Source organism: Pteronotus mesoamericanus, unplaced genomic scaffold (genome assembly GCF_021234165.1).
Source record: "Pteronotus mesoamericanus isolate MK-2021 breed Mesoamerican mustached bat unplaced genomic scaffold, CSHL_Meso_final contig_1189, whole genome shotgun sequence".
NCBI classification, from domain to species: domain Eukaryota; kingdom Metazoa; phylum Chordata; class Mammalia; order Chiroptera; family Mormoopidae; genus Pteronotus; species Pteronotus mesoamericanus.
The window spans coordinates 1,692,424-1,714,506 of record NW_026555038.1 but is presented as its reverse complement, the minus strand read 5'-3'; the positions used below and the strand labels follow the sequence as shown (position 1 = coordinate 1,714,506).

The 22,083-nt window shown below is 50.5% G+C and overlaps 1 protein-coding gene across 4 annotated transcripts in view; it reads right to left on the bottom strand.

Annotated features, from left to right (window-relative positions):
* DENND2B (DENN domain containing 2B) overlaps nucleotides 1-22,083 on the bottom strand; it is a 155,995-nt gene that overhangs the window by 19,875 nt on the left and 114,037 nt on the right. For 3 of the 4 annotated variants that reach the window (XM_054583039.1, XM_054583027.1, XM_054583032.1), the window contains exons 3-6: nucleotides 14,497-15,756; nucleotides 10,234-10,370; nucleotides 2,459-2,610; nucleotides 680-895 (exon numbers count right to left, since the gene is read on the bottom strand). In XM_054583039.1, the coding sequence (XP_054439014.1) occupies nucleotides 680-895; nucleotides 2,459-2,610; nucleotides 10,234-10,370; nucleotides 14,497-15,756 (1,765 nt within the window). Of the gene's footprint in view, nucleotides 1-679; nucleotides 896-2,458; nucleotides 2,611-2,767; nucleotides 2,884-10,233; nucleotides 10,371-14,496; nucleotides 15,757-22,083 lie in introns of those variants that run through there. The other variant, XM_054583048.1, reaches the window with a different exon arrangement.

Here is a 22,083-nt window from a genome sequence, read left to right as displayed (position 1 = left end):
ACTCCTGCCCCAAGACAAGGACAGTAAGCTTAGCTCCCCAGAGGAAGGAACTATGATCAAACTGGACAGGATGGGCACTCCTGGGTCCCAAGAGTCACTGAACCAACGGAGACAAAGAGCTTCTCAGATGCAATAACAGGAACAAGGATTCCAGCCTTTCCCCTCTGGGCTATAACCTGGAGCCCTGGCAGGAAGGAGCTAAATTCCCAATATACTCAAGCATTGTTTGCAGGCTAAAAATACCATCGAGCTAAATCCTGCTGCTCTGGGCTGAGGGCCCTGTGTGTGCAAATCTTTGCTGAAAACTCTCAATTCTGAGAGTCATAGAAAGGAAGTCATATTTGAGCCTGGAAATGTTTGCCTGTGCAGAAACCTCAAAATGCACACCCCACATGCACTAATGGGGAGCCCCCTAAGGACTGGTTTCTACCCATCCAGAGGCATAGAGTGCTCCCTGGGGGAAGAGGCTGGCCTGTCCTTCCCCTAACATCTGTCCACCATTAATCCCTTAATGCATCTTTATTGGCAAGAAAAGGGAATTGACCAGATGAAAAAGAAAGGCCCCTGGGCCCAGAATATACTCAAGGAGAACTGAGGGAGCCCCAGACTAGGGGAAGGACGGAAGGGAGAGAAGGGCCCCCTGCCTGCCTGCCCACCCAGCCCTGTCTGGGGAGGCTACCTTGGGGACGCGGCGGGCCCGGCGGCTGGACAGCAGCTCGCTCGTGGTGCTGAGGCTGTCCTCGTTGAGGCTGGAGGGCGAGGATGGCAGGCTGAGCTGAGCCAGCAGCAGCATGTCGTCATGGCTGTGCCTCTTGGGTAATCGTGGCAGCCGGTGGCTCTTCCTTTCTGACCAGTTCCCACTGCGCAGGGACTGGCTGCCGGGTTTCAGGGAGAGCTGGCAGTGGGAAGAGAACGTGGAAGAGGGACTCACCATGGAAGCCTTGGGTGGCACCGGTCTGCTGGGGCCTGGACTTAGCAACCACAAGCTGGCATCACTGGCTCCCCGAATCCCACCCTGGAATTTCCATCTGCTGTGGTTTCCTCTTTCAAGACCTTAGCTGCTAATCAGCAGGTCAGGGCTAGATTAGATACTTGCTTCCACAAAGGAAGCTTAACTCCTTCTGCCAGAATAAAGAAAGCAGAGGCTAAGAAAACTGGGCTGTCATCTGAGTGGAAAGAAGCCAACCGGGAATTCTGGGTGCTCCTCCTGAGCTTTGGGACAAGGCTTAGACTTTGCTCATTACTTAGCTTGGAAGCTGCAGCCCCGATCCAGTCCTAAAAGGCTTCTCGAGCAGAGGCCGTAATTCGCGTGCCAGCCGGGCCCTGCTCATATATTCCGAGGGGAACACAAGTGCTCTGGGCTCTGACCACCAAAGCCCAGCAAGGCAGGCCTCATAGCCAGTTGGCTCCCTCACCCATCCAGTCCTGGGCTGCCCAATTCCCCAGCCCTGTTCTACTGTCTGCTCCCTCTGTCTAGACTGCCACCCTACGGTCCAGGGCCCCGCACTCTCAGCGGGGCCTGCTCACTGCTGGAAAGGCAGCAGGCCTGCAAGCCCGGCGGGCGTCGCACCCGCTGGCTGGGTCTGGCACTGCCCCTCACCACTCTTCACCAAGTCCTCCTTCCTCTCTGGCCCTCAGTTTCCTCTTCCCACCCAATCACTCTGGCAACACTCGGTATTCAATGGAAGCCTGTTTGAACAGTGCACATTAGGAAGGTAAATCTTTTATAAAAACAGTCCTATCATTCCCAAGTCTGAAGAAACAATTTTGATATTCTCCAACCAAAGTTAAAAATATCCAGGTCCCTCCATCTGCACAGAGAATTAGAGTTGCCTGGGCAGGTCCAGGAAAGCACCTCAATTCTCCTGCCTCCTAGTCTACCACCCTGGACAAGGCCAGAAAGAGCAGAAATCTAAGGGCCTCCTTGGACTCTTCACCTTTCTTCTCATCCTGCCTTCTAGCAGTCCACTCCTCGGAGATTCATGCTTCTTCCCTCCAACAGGAGTGGCTTCAGGTCTTGTAGACAACTGGCCAGCTCTCAGAGCTGGTCCTTGGTCTGAGCCTGGCTGCCAAGTGCCAGCCCTGAGATTGTTCCTCTAGGCACTGCAGAATAGCAAGACTGCAACCAGGGCCCTGTCTTCCCGTTTCCCACGGAAGCAGGGAGGAATGGTGATAAGACAGCAGTTGACAGGGACTCCGGCCTTAGTCTGGCAGCTCGGAGCTCTAGTAGTGAAAGGAAGACAGTTGGACAGGATGCCCCTAAGAGCATGTCTCGATTGTCCCCAAGGGCTTCGACATGCCACAAGTGCCTGAGTGCAGAGCTCTTTCCTGACCTCCTTTGCTGACCTCCTTTGCTGAGCACTAAAAGCCTGAGTGGGAGCCGACCCAAGCCTTGGGAGGACAGGCCCCCCCTGTGGCCCTCATGCTGACCCACAGGCCCAAGTCTGGCCGCCCTTACCTGAGTGGGTGGGTTGTTGTACTTCCGGTCCTGAGGACTCCACATCCTGTGCAAAGAGTCCAAGGAGTTCTCTGACAGTTGTTGGGATTTTCTTCCTGCTCTTCGGCTCTTTAAGTCCACATCCTCATATGGATTCTCCTTGGGCAGATCTCCTGCAGAAGAGGAAAGGTTAGAGTAGGGGGAGAAGGGAAGAAGGAAACGCGTGTGTGCACACGCTCTTTCTCTCTCTCTCTCTCTCTCTCTCTCACACACACACACACACACATACACACACACACACACAAATAAACAAGCAGAATTCCTGTGAACCAAAGAGAATGGCTTCTGCCTGGCCCTTCAGCTCATGAGTCACACAGCTGCCCGTCTGCAGTGGGAGGCTACAAACAGATCCTGGCTCCGAGTCCAGGAGCTGAACCCCCCACCCCCAGTTCAGCTCAGTCTTGTCTGGCCTCTGCTTTATAAATTCAGGGATTGCACAAGACTGGCTCAGCCACCCCTGCCTGTGCCCAGCCAGAGGACAAAGCCAACACCAGGCGTCTTTTCTTGGCTCTAGTCCCTATGCTGTGAAAGCCCCAGAGATATACAGTTCAAGGGAGGAAGGGCTTTCAGAGGTCACACCCTTTACTCACGGCTCCCTGAGGGCCCACTCTAGAGCGCAGTGCTTTCCCAGGTGGTGCGCTGCTCAACAACCCCTTTAGGGCAGTTCTTCTGCCTGGCCCACCGAGGGAACCCCAGCATGAGCATAAGGATTAGCAAAGAGTGAGCTCTCAGTAGTTACTTGTTCAATGAACCGCTCTTTCACTGTGTCACTCTCTTTCCCCTACCGCTGAGCTCAGCAGAAAAGAGAATGGTTCCCTTTTGGAATTAACTTTCCTCCTGACACAGGGGCAGGTGTGAAAGGCTTGAAAGGGATGGGGGTGGGAGGACAGTTCTCAAATCTCTGGGAGCAGGCACTGTAGTGGCAGGACCAGGGAATTTCAGAGAGTCAAATGCACAGTCCCTGAAGAGCAACCCCTTCCCATAAACAATATCCTCCTACCCCTTTCCCCCCAACACATGCCCGGATACAGTAACAGCATGATCCAGGTCAGTCCCGCCTCAGCCCTGCCAGAGCCATGGCGGGGATAAGGTCCTCGGGGACTGTGAGTGAATACAGCCCTTGGCTCCCCTTTCCCTTGTCTCTCCGTACCTTCCCTACACATCAACATCACCCTATGGGGCTTGGGACCTAGGTACCAGGGATCAGAATTAAGGTGTTGCCGGAGGTAGCACGCTTGGTGACAGCAGGGCTCATCCCAGCTCCTTGTGCAGCAGCAGGGTTGCATCTGGGTGTCCAAGGAGCCCCGCAGATGCCTGGACGTGCCTCATGCCCCAGAGAACTTCAGAGGCCACTTCTCGGGCAGAAGGCGGAAGAAAGAGCTACAGGACTAGAAACAGAGGCCAGTGGGAACATAAGCTCTCCTAGGATAGGACACAGGAGACAAACCAATCCCCATACGGTTATAGATTTCTAACCTTCCAAAGCCAAGACCCCACTAATGGTGGTACTTATTACTACCAAGAAAATCCACAATGAATTTACGAAATGCCTTTATAGAAGTTTGGGGGGAAGAGATGAGGGGAGGTGTGAATAGAAGACTTCAGCCCGAGCTAATTAGACTGCCACGGGAGAAATACAAACCCTTGTAAATGTGAGTCAAAGGTGGGACAAGAAAGGATTTGGGACTGGATTAAGTGATTGCAAACACCAGCAGAGTCCCCAGCAATTGAACAGCCGTTTTCCTGTAACACAGTCATGGTGTGAAAATGACTTGTCTCCATTCCAGAGCCCTGACTAAGCAAAGCTGGCCCAGCAACCCTGCCTCAAGGAGCCGAGCATTCAACCTGGCACCCCCTGCACGTTGTCTCCAGCCTACCCCACTGAGGGCACTTAGGAGGAGTCAGGATCGACTCCTCCTCTTGGTCCCTCTCCAACACACCCCCTGTAGCAGTGAGGTGCGGGGATGAAGGGTTAGAGAATGCCAGGACAGTCTTCCCGATCCTGAGAAAGGGGACCAGAGCATCACTGTTCCGGTGGGGAGAGGAAGAACACTTGTTTCAATCTCATCAACTCCAAACTGCCTCGGGCCAGGTGATCTGCCAGAGTCCTTATCTTCATCCTCCCACCTACGGCATCACCTGGTCTCAGCTCCTAAATTTAGATCTGAGTTTCTCCAAACTACTGACATTTTAGGTGGCGTAATTCTTGCTGAGATGGACTGTCCTGTAGATATGTAGGATGTTTAGGAGCAAGCCTGGCCTCAATCCACCAGAGCAGGGTCCCCAACCCCAAGGCAGGTTAGGAACTGGGCCGCACAGGAGGAGGTGAGTGAGCAAAGCTTTGCTGGAATTACTGCCTGAGCTCTGCCTCCCGTTCACCCCCCAACCCCGACTGTGGAAAAACTGTCTTCCATGAAACCAGTCTCTGGTGCCGAAAGGGTTGGGGACCACTACACTAGAGGACAGTAGCATCCCCTTAGTTGTAAGAACCAAAAATGTCCTCTGAGCAGATGGATAGATGGTTAATAGAAGGAATACAGGAAGGATGGGAGGATGGAGGGAGGGAGGGAAGGAAGGAGGGAGGAAGGGAGGGAGGGAGGGGAAATTCCCTTTAATAGGGAATACAGTCAATAATATTGTAATAACTATGTATGGTGTCAGATGAGTACTAGACTTACTGGGGTGATCACTTCATAAGGTATATGAATATCTAATCACTATGTTGTACATCTGAAACTAATATGATATTGTATGTCAACTGTAACTGAAGAATTAATTTAAAAAAAAAAAAGAACCACTGCCTTAGATGTTTCTGAATTCCTTAACAGCTGCCGAGCACCAGGGCATGTATCCCAAGTTAAATCCCCTTTCCTCCATCCTTCCCTTCTCCTCCCTCCCACCCTCCTTCTCTCCTTTCTTTCCCCAGAATCAGAGCTCTGAACATTGATACAAAATCCAAACCTCAAAAAAAAAAAAAACAACCAGATGTAGGAAACGGAGGCCCAGGGAAGTAAGAGATGTACGATGTTGATGCACATCGGTGACAACCTGGGAGAAAACAATGCGGAACACCAGGTTCTCAACACTAGACCTGCCTCTGCAAACTAAATTTCAGGAAAGCCTCAAAAGCCTGCTCCTTTCGCCTGGCTAGCCTGAATATCAGCCTCTTCTCCAGCAACGCTGAACATCCTGTCTGATATAACCAGGCCACTAATCATTTCTCCAGGAAATGACCGCTGGCCCCAGCCCAAGCCCTGCCTTCCAGGCTTCACTGGGGCCCTTCGCAGCCCCGGTTCACCTGCTGCTCTCCACTTCCTAGCCTGTCCCTGACTCCCCTTTCGGAGCTGCCTCACAGAGATACTCCCCGTCAGGTCTCCCGGTAGTGAGGGTGCCAAGGGATCGGGATGTGCAGACACCAAGCAGGCCCTGAATCTTGGAGCCACTAAACTGAACCTGCTGAGAGCAAGTTAATACCAAAGCAACAGCTCAGAGCTGGGAGAGGAGGAGGGCTCGAGAATAAGGCTCAGAACTTCCTCTGGGGCAGCAGAGCTACGCCAGGGCTGAAGAAGCCAGAGCTGAGTGGAGAAACGTGGCGAAGAGTCCGGAGGCACAGGGATAGGAGACAGAAAGCCAGGTGAACTGCAAGGCTTTCACCTGCATTCCTTCCCATACAACTGCCCCAAGGTGGGGCGCCCCACCCTGCCCTGGGGGAGGGAGAGGAGGTAGGCCCTCTTCCCTGGACGCCTGACCCTGAGCAACCCCATCTCGTCTCCTCAGGCCCAGCTGAGGAAGCCAGAGGTCTCAACCCTTCCCAGCTTTGCTGATGAGATAAGGGACAAGGGCATCGCCAAGAATTGTTGCACTCTTTTAAAGGGACTTGTCAGAGCCCAGACTTATCACAGCGATCCTCTAGAAGGAACAAACCTGCCCCACCCGGCCCTGCCCCCACTCCTCCCCACAGCTCCCTCCTGCCAACACCCTCCCTCCCGACACACACCCACCTGGAAGAACCAGTTAGGGAAGGGGTGTGTGTGCGCACGCATGCATGTGCATATATGTGCACAGGCTCGGAGGACTTCTCCAAACAGAATCCTGGGCTTCCTGGACCACACCCATGACTAGGGCCCTGGGCCTGCGTTTCCCTCCACATCCCTCTCCGGTTCCATCCAGCTATTTCTTCCTGGTCACAGCTTCTCCGCCCCCCAACCCCCTACTCTCACACACACACTGGAGAAAGGGCCAGGATAAGGGCCCAACTCCCCTTTCAACACACAGCACACCAGATGGGGAGCTCTAAGGGGCCATTGGTCACCCATTCTCCCAGCCTGGACACCACTTCCCAACTGCCAGGGTACTGTCCCTGGGCCTGCGCCACTGGGCTGCAGCCTCCACTGTTAGGTGCCCTCTGTTCCTTCCTGCTTCCCAGCCTGGGGACAAATGAGAGAAGAGGGCAGAGAGAGAGAGAGCAGAGGCTCGAAAAGCTCTGCAGTCGGGCTGACTGGCCTATCCCCAGCTCCCATCCCACTCAAGTTCCTGGAAACTCTCCCTCAGCCCCAGCTAGCTGACAGGAGTGGGAATCTCTGCAGGAATGCAGCCCAGGCTCCTTGGTCAGGCGCCGAGGCCACTCCACATAACTCCCTAACAAGCTGCTTCCTTGGGTGCATTTTTAAATGTCAGGCTCAGAATGCAAAGAATTATAAGGCTTTGCAAAATAGCAGCATCTTCTGGGGCAGATGTCAAATTGGACAGGTAAGAATTAACAGTCCCAGGAAGCAGCAAGACAGCCACTTTTTTTTTAACCCCTCTAACACAAATTAGCAGGATTAGCCTCAGCCTGTTTTGGAGAATCCCACCCCAGTTCCCCAGGTGTCCTGCCTGGTGTGAGTGGGAAGCCAGCAAACTCCTAAGGCCCCTTGTTCAAGTCCACCGCTCACAGAGAAGACAGGACAGTCTCTGGGCCAGTGGCCCTCAATCTCTAACACACTAGGAATTCCAGTCCCATGGGCTGGTCCCCAAAATGGAGATTCAGCGTGAGTGCTCTCCCCTCCCAGCCCCATCGTCACACGCCCCAAGAGAGCTTCATCTGTCCCTCGGCAAGGAAGGCAGCACGGATGGAACCAGAAACAACTGTAACCTCACGGAGCACAGGTTGGGCCGAGAACAGAGACCGGCTCCTGGGCAGACAGAGACATGGGTCAACCCAAGGCAAAAGTGAAACTGACACCCCGAGCTCAGAAACTAGCCCCCTCCAAAGCCCCTGGAGGAGGGTCCAAACTCCTGGGGCCTGTCTCCACGGATGGAGGCCGGGATAAATCAACCAGAATCTAAGAGAAAGAGGTATTTTTCCCTCCAGCCTCCCTGGTCAGGTCTAGAAAATTCAGAGTGGGCTGCTGTGGGAGATACAAAGAAGGACAGTGTGCCCAGGGCACTGAGCTAACTACAGACACTGAAACCCGCCCTCACCCCACAAGGCAGAAGCAAAGCCCAGGTGCCAGGATCACTCCCCTGCCCTCCCTCCTATGCTACCTCCTCCCTTTACTCTTGCCCCAGTTCTCTACACAGGCACCTAAGATCAGAGGCTAGCGAGCAGCTAAGAAACACACCCTGTCTCCGATGTCACCCCGCACCAGACCTTACTGCCTGGTTCTAAATCACCCATCCGAGAAGCGTCCAGGGAGCGCTTCCATTTTCTTGCCTCCTCATGCCATATTCTCATGTGGCAGAAGTCCCCTCTACTTGCCTCCCCCTTCCTATTCTCCCTAACTGGACCTGGAAGGCCCAGAAAACAGTCCTCTTGCTCAGGAAGGCGGCACCAAAATACACACACACACTCACACACCCACCTCCCACCCCCTCTTCCCTGACACTACCACCATAAACAACCCCAAACAGAGTCCTAGAATCACAGAACTCAGGACAGCTCAAATGGTTAAAGTGTCCCTGTCTCTCACTTCAGTTCGGCTGAGACAAGAACATCCTCCCACCTGAAATCCCTGGGCAGCACAGACAGGCTGCAAAGCATCTCAGAGAAGAGAGAAAGGTGAGGACCACGGTGTTGGCGGTGCCTCCTCTGCTCAGGGCAGCAGCCACAAGGGCCATGAGCGCAATGACATTACAACTTCTTCCCAACTAGAGGAAACAGGAATTCACCCTGCAGCTGGGGTGGGGAGGGGGATGGGGCTGTGCCTCTGATCCCCACAGCTCTTGACCCCGATGCCGGGTGACCTGTGCTTTTCCCCAGTGGTAAGGGAAGAGGCCCCCCTCCCCGAGCCCTTTTGCTGTTGGAGGGATTTCACTCCCACAGCCTTCCTGGTATGACCTAAAAATTTGGATGGCTACACGCTAATAATCACTTCGTTCCTGGGAAAGCAGTGCCTGTGCAGACCCTGGAGCTGCTGCTGTCACCCAGGAAACGCTGGCCCGGCAAGTTCTAAGAAGGAAACGATGACTCAGATGGCTCAGATCAGGTGAGGGAATAGATGGTTCTCTTTTCCTAAGATTCCTAGATTCCTAAATTCCACAGTCTTATGAGAATCTAGAGGGGTCCCTACTTGGGCCTCTTCTTTCTAACTAAGTGTTAACTATGTTCTCCAGCCTCAAGGCCTAAGATGGACAGAGATGAGAGAGCGGACAAGTGAACCAGCACACTGCTTGTCTTCTGCCACCTACACTGGGACACACATTTACTTGAGCAGAAGTGAAACCCCCACTAAAGAGAATGAGGCCAGAATTGAAATGGAAGCCAGCAATAAACCCAACCCAGCCTAGATTATTGGTTTTTATTGACCCTCAAGCACAAGCACCAAGACCTCCCAGTTGGAGGACAATTCGCCGTGTTGTCTTACATTTCTGACCTTCTGGGTAGGAGGAATTAACAGTTCCAGGCTATCATCATAGAGCAAACAGCGCTGGAAGGCAGGAATAGTGGCTCACTCCAGAGAGGCAGATTTGATTCCTGACCAGAGTAATAAGGATAACATTCCCTTACAGGCAGGTTCGCTAGAGGCCCTTTGAAAACACTGGGGTCTCCTAAGCTGTGCACGCAGCCCCCACCTGGACCTCCCTACACCGCGCATGCGCATGCATATGCATGAGAATTGGGAGCGAGGGGAGCCCAGGCAAACACAAGGCTCACGCTGCCTGCTGTGCCAGGAGTAATAAAGCCCTTTGTCTGTGCTCCAGGCGTCTTGTGTCTCCTGTCAGCATCTGTGACACTGGGGCAGGCTGACCTTGTTAGCCTGTATGCAAGTAAAATCTCAGATGCTGGAGATTTTAAGAAACCAGGTGCTATGCTAGGTACTTTGATATATATTTAATCCTAACAATAATCCTATGAAGTATTACTGCTTTTATTTCTGTTATTATGACATCATCATCATCTGAGAAAACAGGCCTCAGAAAAGTTCAGGGATTTGCCTAAGGACTCACAACTCAGGAAGGGCACCTTTTGGATGTCAAAGGCTTCCAAAAATAAAAGAAAGGGATAATGTGGTCTTCCCCCTTCTGTGGTCCCAGAAGCCCTTTGGGTTTCAGTTCTTTCAAGGCCAGGATTGAATCTTTTAGTGGCTCACCTTTCCTAACCTACTTCCTCTGATGACCATTTCCTTGAGAAGTTCCACAAGCCAGGCCCTGGCGGCCCATGGTGAATGCAGTGGAACCTGGGAGGGCCCCCTCCCGTTCCTGTGCTGCGGCAGCCCCCAGAGGTCACCCCGCCCATCACCTCAGCCACGGCTTACCCACAATGTCTTCATAGGCATTCTCTTCTAAAGTGCTTTTGGATCCAAACTTGGGTTGGCTCTCAGTACCATTCTCAGTGGGAGAAGAGGGGTACAGGGACTGGAGACTGGATGCATCCTCAAACTCAAAGGATTTTCTGTGGATAACAAGAACACGAGTCATTCTGCCTGCACTAGATCCCTGCTGCCTTGGGGAACAGTCATGGCGAAGAGCAAAGACTGCACGTCCTCCTCCCAAGACCAGCTCCTGAGCAAAGCACCAAGATGGACCCAAACTTACCACCCAAATGAAGAACCTGATGGTCTGAAAGGCCCCAGCCTGGATGACTAAATACCACACCAATAACAAACAACCACAGATGAGAAGGGTGCTACGTGTCAGAGGCTGTGTCAAGTGCTTCACTTGGGTTTTCTCATTAATCTTCACAATGTCACTACTGGGTACTGTGCCATTTTACCAACAAGGAGATGAAACTCGGGAAGATGAAGTGACAGAGGCAGGACTCGCCCAGGATGTCTGACTCCAGGCTCCTGAGCCTTTGACTTGGGCCTCCAAGCCTGGAGCAAATCCTCCTTGAGAAGCATCTGCCTTCAGGTCTCACATCGTGTCAGCTGCCCAGTGAGGGCTCCTACCCTGAGCAGGCAGTGAGGGCTCCACACTGGACGGGCGATTCCCAGGGTTGTTTGGGGGACAGGGAAATAGTTGGTGGTGGGTAGTTTGTTGGAACAGGAATGGCTGAGCCCTCAAAACCAATCACACCACTGCTAAGGTAGAACTAGGAGAACCACCTGCGGCATGAAATTACTTCCAAGACCCAGCTTCCCTTCAGTTGGTCACCGGCTCCTTTCCAACCCCCTCAATCACCGTCCCATCTGCTGTAGAATTTCAGAATCACAGCTTGTTAGCTCCCCCGACACCCTGAACCACAGGACTCTCTATTCCTCTCCTTCACTGGGGAGGTACTTCCCTCGTCTAAGACGTGACCCTGGCTGCATCCTCTCCCTCTCCAAGGCAGGCCCCCAGCAAGCTCCTGGGAGGGAGAGAAGGCAAGGCACTGACGGAATTCCTCCTCTCACCCGCTAACACCTCCCTCTTCTTTTGGGTATCATTAGACCTTTCGGCCAATGAAGTCCCTTCTCTCTTGTTTAATGACCAACTCCTGCTAGGAATCCTGGGGTGCAAGTCAAGGACTAAAGTGTTCTAAAGGTCACACCTTGTTCTCACTTGCCTGGCTACTCTGCAGCACTTGTCACAACTGAACACTTGATGCTGCCATTGCCTTCCCTTGCGTCTATGACACTGTCTCTCCTAGTATTCAATGGCCTCTCAGGCAATTACTTTTTAGGTTCTTATAAGGGACCCCTTTTCCTGCTTGCCTTTCTCATGCCAGGGTCTCTCAAAGTTCTGTTTTCAGGACTCTTGCTCGCATGGTACTTTCTGGGGGCGAAATATTGATGGCCATCACTGTAATGACCATTTCTATCATGACGGCTCCCAGATCTCTGTCTCTGGCCCGGACCTCTCGACCAGTTATATATCCAATGGCTGAGTGCAGTGGTTCCTGAAGGCTGGCCCTCAGACCACCAGCGGTCTGAGGCCAAGCTTTTATTAATGTATACAGCGCAGTTAACGTCTTCTGCAAGTAGTCCTCAAGTCAGCAAATAAGACACAAATCATGTTTAGCCAAATTATCCTTGAAAATTCCTGAGGAAGGTACCATATCAAGGACCAGCACTCTGTCTTTCATTAAGACTAACATAGTTTCTCCCCCAGATTTCTTAAAAGATTTTTTTTAAGTGATTTTTTTAAGAGAGATAGAGGGCAAGAAAAAAACCCCATCAATTTGTTGTTCTGCTTATTTATGCATCGATCGATTGACTCTTGTATGTGCCCTGACCAGGGATGGAACCTGCAACCTTGGCATATGGAAACAATGCTCTAACCAAGTGAGCTATCTGGACAGGGCAACAGATTTCTTTGGTTGAATACCAGAAGAAATATTTGGCTTGTATTATTTTTTAATTTAAAAGTATGTTAAATTAAGAATTATACTTGGCACAACAGATACAAAATTCACCATCTCACACTCCTCAGGGGATTAGGCTGCATGGAAGGCAAAACAGCCTGTACTTTTTGAACCATTTCTTTTTACCCCAAGAGTACAGATTTAAAATTTACCAAGTTAATTCTTATATGAAGTGAGTCCACACATATGATAGGTGTGTATACGTTATATATAAATGTAATGTGTGGGGGAGTATGTGCAAAATCTCCAGGCTCATCTCCTGCCTCCCCACACCCTTATTTTACCTACCTAACTTTTTGATGTTCTAAATTTAGCTCAGCAACTCCACAAGGAGGCATCCCTGTCTTCCCAGTCCAGCTCTGATGCCTCTCCCGCTAGGTCTCTGCAGGGTCCTACGCTGACATGGACCATTGCATGTGGCACAGCATCTATGATGTATTTACGCATCTATCTCCCGTACCAGATCATGAGCTCGTTGAATGGGAAAACCTTGTCTTATTTGCCTTGAGGTCCTCTTGACCAGCATAAGACTTGGTGCACAGCAGGCTCTGTCTAGGTAGGTGTTCAGAGAAATGGGTGAAGCCAAAGCAAACACTCTTGGTAGGCTCTTAAAGACTTGAAGAGTCAGTGAGCCTGTGGGGTGGGCCAAAGCAGGAGATTATCCTTAGCCAGGGGCTTTGTGGCTCATGGGTCTGCACCTTTGTGATGTTCTCCTCTCTGCATGTGGCAGGAAAGTTTTTACTGGGTTGGCTGAAAAGGTCATTTGGTTTTTTCCACAAGATGGCTCTAGTAGCGCTTAGTTGTATTTGACTTCATTTGAAACAATTTTGTTAGGTTGTTTTGTGACAGCTGTAAAATCAGCATGCATTTAAAGAAAAGCTTATCGAAATTGGTGAATTTTTTGTAGCCGTTTTAATATTGAAGGTGGAAGAAAATATACAACATTTTTTGCATATTATGCTTTATTATTTCAAGAACAGTAAAAATGCAACTGAAACACACAAAAAAAGATTTGTGCAGTGCATAGAGGAGGTGCTGCGACTGACTGAATGTGTCAAAAGTGATTTGAGAAGTTTCATGCTGGAGACAAGTCTCTGGACAACGCTCCACAGTCAGGTAGACCAAATTAAGAGGATAGTGATCAAATCAAGGCATTAATTAAGAATAATTAATGTTACACCATGCGGGAGATAGCCAACATACTCAAAATATCCAAATCAATAGTTACTGGTGACAATGAAAAATGTGTCTTTTATTTTATGGAAAAAACCCACATGAACTTTTTGGCCAACCCAATATATGAGCTAGGATATGCTGGATGAGGCTTGAAGTATGGGGGTTAGCTTGACAAATCCCCAGAAGTGAAACAAACCTGAATGCCCATGTGACTTTGGATTAGAGGAGAAAGGCTGAGTCATAGCACAGGCCTCCCAAAGGAAGCTGGCTTGCAGTCTACCCCAATGCAGAGAACAAGAGGCCTGTCAGCTTTGACCAACTCCCACAGCTCCAACTCCCAAGTCACCATAACTGTGGAGATGGCTGGGTAGTCAGGGTCAGGAATCCTGAGATTGATCAGGAAACCGTGAGTCTCCGAACAGGTCATTCTTCAGCATGGCTAATTGGTAGGTAAAACGTTCTTTCATTCCTCTTCCCCTCAGGATCCCTTTCAGGATCCAAGGGTCCCCTCTTCATCCAGGCCCAGAGTTTCTACATGGTCACGCAGCCCCCAGGAAAAGGGGAAATCATGTGCAATGTGTCAGTACTACTGTGTCAATGATAACACACAGTGTTCAGATAATGCTGCACTCAAAGAAATTAATTTCTAATGCTGGCATTTCAGGTAGTCATGAGGCTAAAATCCTACTGGTCTTCTAGGGACTGCCTATTCTATCTAAGAGAAGGTGGCCCTACCCTTCCCAGAGAACGCTGAGGAAGTTCCAGCGCGGCTCAGAGGCCAACTCTACTCCGAAGGCCAAACCCAGCCAACATCTTCAGTGCACAGCATTTGGAAGAAGCACTTCCCCCTTCCCCCTCACATTTAAGTATCCTTCTCCTGCAAGAGCGAAAGAATAACCTCTTTTTCACCTAACTCCTGTCACCACCTACAAATTATTTGGTGTTTCAGAACTTATAAAGCACTACTGACTGTGACCCATGACTACAATCTGCTTTGGCATCTCCATGGAAAAGAAAGCCGCCGTGCCCAGCTATAAGACCCTGGAGGACCACATGTTACCTGCTCTGAGACTTGCGGTGACCACGCAAGTCCTTCTTGGGTCTCCGGGTGACTGGTGGGGCTGGGGTGGAGGGCAGGGGAGGTGGAGCAGCAGGTGTGGGCGAAGGAGGTAGACCATTGCTTGGCTTACTCTTAGGGTTCTTGTCAGCCTCATACTCAAAGGTGCGCTTGGGTTTGGGGACAGGATTCACAGCGGAATCAGGGGAGCTCTTCGATGGCAGCAGCTGAGAACGTGGGCTATTTCCAGGGGTCCCTGGCTTGTTGGAGCCACCGCCTTCCCTCTCCAGGGGTGGGCCCGCCTCCCCCCCAACTCCAGCCACTCCTCCTGCCCGGCTGCCAGCGCTCACACCCGCGCTCCCTGTCAGTTCCTCCAAGGGACCCAAGGTCCCAGTCTTCCTTCTTCCTCGGTCTACACTGTAGCAGCTGCTGGGCAGCTGGGGGAGTCCCCGGCCCGGCTGCTCCTTCAGGGCCTGTTCGATTTTCTGGATGCGACTCAGCACTGCTGAGCTCTCCTTCCTGCTGCTGTGTCCCCTGAGGAAGGCACTGGGCTCACTCCGGCCTGGCCATTTCTCCAGCCGGTAGAGAGAGTCCCGGACAGGGAGTGCCTCTCCTTCCTCCTCGGTCTCAGGGTAGGAACACTCGGAGAAGGTCCTGCTCATCCTCCGGAGGCCCTTGAAATCAAAGGTCTTTTCTGAGCTGCAGGGGGATGGCACGACGCTGGGACAGCCCACGCTGGGGCAGCCCTCACTGGCCGCCCACTCACCCCCAGAGCCCTCCCGTTTCTCTCCACACACACTCATCCTGGGCAAAGTCTCTCGGCGACCCTCCCATGCTGAAATCTTCTCCCGGATGCCCAGGCTGTGGGCACGGGTGCCAGTGCGGTTCTGAAAGGCGCTCCGTGGGCTAGACGCGGGCCCCAGGGATGGAGTGCTGTGGGCAAGGGGGAGGCAAGCAGCTACTCCTTCTACATCCTGGGCTGCCCTTAGGACACTCTCCTTCTGGTCCTCTCTCTGGCACACTGAAGGGCTTCCGTCCAAATAACTGAAGCTGGTGGCCTTAAGGGGACAAATGGGTGGTGAAGTGTCTGGGGAGGAAGCTTGAGGATTTGGAGGTGAAGGCTCACGGGGGTGCCAGTCCTTGAGGAGCAGCCGGGAGCTGGAGCGGCTTGGGTACCTGCAGGCTGACGTTTCACTGTCACTGAGTGGGTAGATAGGACTCCTTGGTGGAGAGAGAACTGGAGGTGGAGAGACTGACTGAGACCTAGGAGCAAAAAAAGAAAGAAAAAGAAGAGAAACTGGCAGTGAGTGGCCCAACAACCAGAGGCATAGGTTTTAATCCCAGAGAGCTCAGCAACTCCTTGTGAGACTCTCAAAAGCACTCTATTCAAGTAATGCACCTCCAAAGCTGTCCTCACGGAAAGACAGCCCCTCGTTCACAGCAGGCCTCTCTGCCCAATTCAGCCCCCGAGTCTCTGAGGACTGTGTGCAACAGATGCCAGTTCCGAGGCAGGCAAGGGCATCCCAGGAGTTCGCATCTGCCGACTAGAGAACAGTAAGACCAGTGATGTGCTGCTACATGTTTAATGATCGGCTCTCTGGGAGAAGGCACAGATTTGCAGCATTTACCAAGTTCCACATAGTATTCCTACTATGGCTGATTTCAAGCTACCGATGTGATATCACTGAATGTGGAGTTGATAAGCGATGCTAATGATTAGCTCTCATGAGCTGGTACAAAGCAGCTCCAGCAAACAGTTCCTGAAGTAGCCCCCCAAATACACACTCAAGCCCTTTGATCTAGCTCCTAAACAAGTCCCTATCTCCCCTGATGCTTCTGCTCCTGGACAGATATACTGATCAGAATTCAGATCCCTGACGGCTCAAAAAGATCAGGAGGGCCCCTCAAGAGTCCTTTCTACTCTCAGGGAGGAGGTTGTCAGGGGGGAGGACCCCTCCGTAGGCAGCTCCACTCGTCAGCGGTGGCATCCCATCGAACAAGCACCAGCCAGTTCCCAGCTCCAAATCCACATACAGATCTTAGCAAGTGTTGGGAGTAGTTCTAATAAATGCTTTTACGTAGATCAACTCATTTAATATTCATAAAAACTCTATAGTGCTATTATTGTTTATTATTACCCTCATATAACAAGTGAAAAACACAAAGGCATAGAAAGGTTAACTATCTCACTCAAGATCACTCAGCTGGTAAGCGGTGAAGCCAAGACTGAACTTACACAACACTATGTTGCCTCCGCCATCTTTGTGAACTGCCCAGGCCCCCAGACACAGCTCCGCGGACACTCCCACAGCAGCGGGCACAGCCCTGTCCTGAAGGCGGCATTTACAAGTATCAGGGGATACCCTTGGTCTTTCCTATGAGACCGTGATTTCTAACGGACAAACATATGCTCAGTATCTGGAAGGTACCCAGTAAATGATAAACAAAGGAAAAGAAGAAAAAGGTAAAGGTGAGCTTAGTGAAGAGAACCGTGAGCGTATTTCCTTTGCAGTATACTTTTCTACTTCTCTCCTCGGGTAATTCCTTTTGACTTGCAGAATTCTTCCCCGTTTTAGTTCAAAGACACCAGGGCTTTGCCAGTCCTGCATGCTCCGAAGGCCAACCTGACCCCAATGCCGTGGCCCTCAGAGCTGGGCAGTCCGGCCTCGCAGGCTCCGGGGTGCCATGCCACCCACGGGACGGCAGCCCGCTGCCCCGAGCCAGGCTGCTGTCACTGCTTGCTCAAACACAGAAAACTGGAGCTGGGGTGAGTCAGGCATTGGCCGACAATTCCCTGTTGGGTCATAGCCTCTGGCTGCCCCCGATCAACAGGAAACCTCAACATGCTTAAGTTGTTTTTAAAAGGGCAAGTCAAACAAGAGCCATCCCACGTGTACATGGGCACAGATGAGAGAAATTCGGTGCCCAGCCAAGCCAATGACCAAGGAGACTCTGCTCAAGAGCAAAGAGGTATGAACAGAATGAGCCTCAGCACTCCCAGGGGAGGGAGCAGCAGGGCAATGTGCTGGGCTTGAGTCTGGGCAGACGGAGGCCTCCTCACGACTGAGAGAGGCCGTAGGCCCCCCATTACTTCACACAACCGTGGACGCAAAAGGCCATCCGTCCAGCCCTATAAGCCAATGAGTGTGTGGGCTACACAAAGGATTCCATATTTTAGACATTCACCATTGGAGCTAGATACAAGAATAAATGAAAGAGGCAAAAATTCAAGTACTTGTGAAGCTTCAATTCTAGTGGGAGAAGACAGGCACCTAATGAGACTCAGAATCTCTTAGGAAGTCGTTTTGACTATGTACGTCTCATTTCTCCAGGCATTTTGATATATGATCCCTTATGGGTATGTCTCTCCAACCCCTAAAGTAAAAACTCATCCGTCCATAAAGCTACTGTTATTCATGAGAAGGTGGGGTGGCAGGACCCCCATAGATGGGACAGAAAAAACGGTGATGACCTCTGGTCTAATTCCAGCATGCTTTCAGAAAGAATCATTCTTAACTTCTCTTAGTAATTCCAGCACAGAGAAATCCCAAGCTGAGAAGTTTTCTCAATGCCTAGCCAGCTCTAACTGAGGTTTAGTTTCTCTCCTCCCAGGAAGGATGAAAGAGAAGAGACTGGCCTTTTCTTTCAAAGGTCCTGGTCTTCGTAGGCCAGCTGACATGGGGCCCAGAGCTGCAAGTGCTCCTCGCCCAGCCTCCCCACACAGGCAGGCCCCACGCGCTCCAGCCACTCGGGATGGGAAAGGGGGCCTGCCCACACTGACCCGGGGCACGGGCAGCGCTGCTTCATCCTAGAGGAGGCAGCATCCACTCATTCCATGGTCCTAGGGAGGAATTTTCAAATGATACAGATAAGGCCCTTTCCTTCCCTCATGGAACTGCAATTCTCACTTGATGGTAGAACTCACTGCTCTCTCTCCATTTTCTGACTCTATCCCTTGTTAATAATGTGACCACGGGCAAAGCCAGGCACTCTCTCTGAGCTTCCAGTTTCAATTTCTCAAAGTTGGGCTAACTCAATGATTTCGAACCGGTGTGGCACAAAAAAAATTAAAACATTCAATACCTGACTATTTATTTAGTCAGGGGCACTGACCTCTTTTTCCTTAGACTGTCAAATTAAAAAACAACAACAGCCAACACAACAATACCTCTCTGGTAAAAATGAATCGAAATTATATCTACTTTTTGTCAAATCAGCAAAAAGTATGTATTTTTTTTTTTCTTAGTGTGCCACAGATTTTTAGTAATTAAATTTTATGTGCCATGAGATGAAAAAGGTTGACAGTCGCTGGGCTGACTATATCATCAGGTTGTCATAATGGGTAAATGAGACTATGGATGTGAATGCTGCCATACACTGCAACTCACTATGATGTAGTGAGTTTTTCAGCAGGTTATGCTAAGCCAGTTGTTTTCAATAGGGGATAACAATATCACAGCCCAAGGGTTCACGTTTCAGCACAGCCACTGACAAATGACTGACTTTGAGCAAATGACTAATCTCTCTAAACCTCAGTTTCCTTATCTGTAAAAATGGAGGCTAAGAGGATGTTCCTCAGAGGATTCCACACATAGAAACAATACATCTTAGGTGCTGACCTCAGCAGTAACACACAGTGCTACTCCATCTTAGCTTGATAATGACTACTATTAAGAAGGAGCTGAGTATTCAGAGTAATCATTTGGCAACAAACAGCTCTCTGTTGTTAGATTTTTATTGTTCAGGGTGGGAGGGGAAGGGAATAAATTAAACACAGCCACAAATTCTCTGCAGCTCATGCCACCAAAAGATGGAATCTGGTTTTCTGCCCCTTGAATCTAGACTGATCTTATGATGCGCTTTGACCAATAGGATGTGGTGGAAATTAAGCTGTCTGAGTTCCAGACTCGAGGGCTCAAGTGGTCTTGCAGTTTCCCCCTTCACACACTTGGAATGCTGCCCTGAGACTGCCACGTAAGGAAGCCAGGCTAGCCCGTTAGACGATGAGGGGCCATGTGCGGCATAATCAAGGTACCTCAGCCAGCAGCCAGCCACCACATGAGCCGGACACAGGAGTGAGGTCATCTTGGACCCAAATGAACCCAGCTACGTGAGTGAGCCCAAGGGAAACCAGGAGAGGAACTGCCCAGTGAATGTACAGAAATGTGAGAAATAATAGATTGTTCCAAGCCACTACACTTAAGGGTGGATCGCTATAATGCAACAGGAAAATGACGCAGGTGGGAAAGGCAGGGCTTGTGTATGACTGGCCTGCCGCATCCCGAAGCCTTGCTCCTCCACTGCCCTACCCACACCTGCGCTGAGGGTCTTCTCACGTGGTCTCATCCCTGTGCTGCTGTGTGCTTCCTTCACCTTTTTACTGCTGCATGTGTCTCCAACTCATTCCACACAGGAAAGAAAAGGTCCAGATTTGTTCTTTTCCCCTCCTTCAAGCTCCCTCCCCCAAAACACTGACCTACCTGATGACTAAATCACGTCAATTCTACATCCTTCACATCGCTCACAGCTGTCCCCCTCCTCGCCATCCCCACTGCTCCTGCCACTTCCTTGGTTCAGATCTTACCTTTTACCAAGACTATAAACTTCCCTCTCTGCCTTTGGTCTTAACCCAGTTCAACTCCATCCTCTCATCTCCTGACATCTTTATAAAATACAAAACTCGAAACTCTCCACTACCGACAGAATGAATGCAAATTCACTGGCACGGATGACAAGGGCCCCCACGATCTGGTCACTACCTGTTTTCCTTTGTCATCTCGTACTGTCTTTTCCTCAATACAACCCTGCATCCTGCTCTCAGCTACATCAAACACCTTGCTTTTCACATCTCTAGGCCTCTACACATTCTGTTTCCTTTGCCTAGAATGATGGCCTGCCCACTGAGTATCTCTGTAGTTCCTTCATGGAGTCTCTTTTGACCTTACCGCCCCCACCCAGGAGGAGATGGGCAATTTTTGATGTTTCCACAGCACCTAGAAAAATTTCTATTATGGTACTTGAAACACTTCATTAACCTATACTGTGTCCTCACCTGCCTCTCTTACTAGGCCATACGTGGACCTATTTGAAGGTGGTGGCAGTGTCTTGTTAATGTTGATATCCCTGTTCTTTGCACTGCAAGTACAATTTAGTAGGAATTACTTATTTGTGTTGACTAACTAAATGAATAAAAACACATGGTTGAACAATGGTGGAAAGAAGGAGAAGGGACTAGACAAAGAACATGTATGAATGACCCATGGACATGGACAACAGAATGGGAATTAACTGTGGGAGAGGGGAGTGGGGTGGGATGGGTGGAGGAGGGCAATGGGGAAAAAACTGAAACAACTGTAATAGAATAAACATGATTTAAACATAAAAAGTTTTTTAAAAACCCCACACAATTAAAACCTGTCTGCCCAGGGCACTGTTCACAGACTTCCTTGCCTCCTTCTTTGTGCTATATGACCTGAAGAACACCACAGAAAGACACACAAAGCCTTCAATGCAGCCCGGCATGGCTGCCAGTGACCAAAGGCCTCTGCATAAGGCAGAAAGCGTAGACTAGACCAAAAGTCTAAAGACCTGGGTTCTCCTCTGGTCCTGGTTCCATCATTTCCTGGGCGTGCTCATGGGCAAGTCACCTAAAAATTTCCTGAGCCTCAGGTTCCTTGTTTATAAATCAGGGAGAAAACTCTTGCTTCAAGTATCCTAGCATACCAGCTGGGTGACTAAGGTGATGTAAATTCTAAAAGTGTTTGGGCACCATAAGTAGTTCTGTGAAGGTAAAAGAAACATGAAAGAAAAGTATAATGCAGCTAAAAGACACCTAAGGGTCCACTCACATCTCTCGCTCTCTCTTCTAAAATCCCAGAGCTTGCCCCAGGGAGGCAGGAATTGTGAAACTGGGCACTCATGCCCTGTCAGCAGGCAACCAGGCCTGCCGCTCTGCACAGGCGTGGACGCCAACACCGCAGCATATACCCGGCCAAAACCAACATTTCAGGAGAGGGAGCAAGATACACAGACAGAAGGAGAAAGAGAGAAGAAAGCGGGGAGAATGTAAAGGAAATTTAAAAGAAACAGAGGAGCATAAATACACACAGACAAATGCATAAAACAAGTGGGTAGGATATAAAGAGTATGAACTAAGGTATGGAAAAAAATGTAAAGAGAAAGCAATGTGTGTGTCTCTGTGAGCATGTGTGTGTGTGTCTATGAGCGTGTGTATCTGCGTCTGCATGTGTATGCATAAAGTGAGAGTTAAGATGCAAGATAAGTGCCTTTCTCTCTGGTAGTGTTTCACAAGAACATGACTCAACCGTTGAGTTAGTGACTCGGGCTACTGCCAAGTAACACAGCAGACAATGTTAGTGCCAAGGGATGCCCTGTTTAATGTCAAGTGCACCCAGGGGCTTTTTTGCAGGAAAAGCTGTCATTAATCCTTGATGAGAAGACAATTCTGAACTCAGGGCTTCTGAAAGTATCAGGAAGAGGACCAAGCTGGGGTCCGCGGGGAAGGGTTCCTGGGAGTCCAGGAAACAGACCGGGAAATAGATCAAGATGGGCTGTAGGTGTCATGAAGTG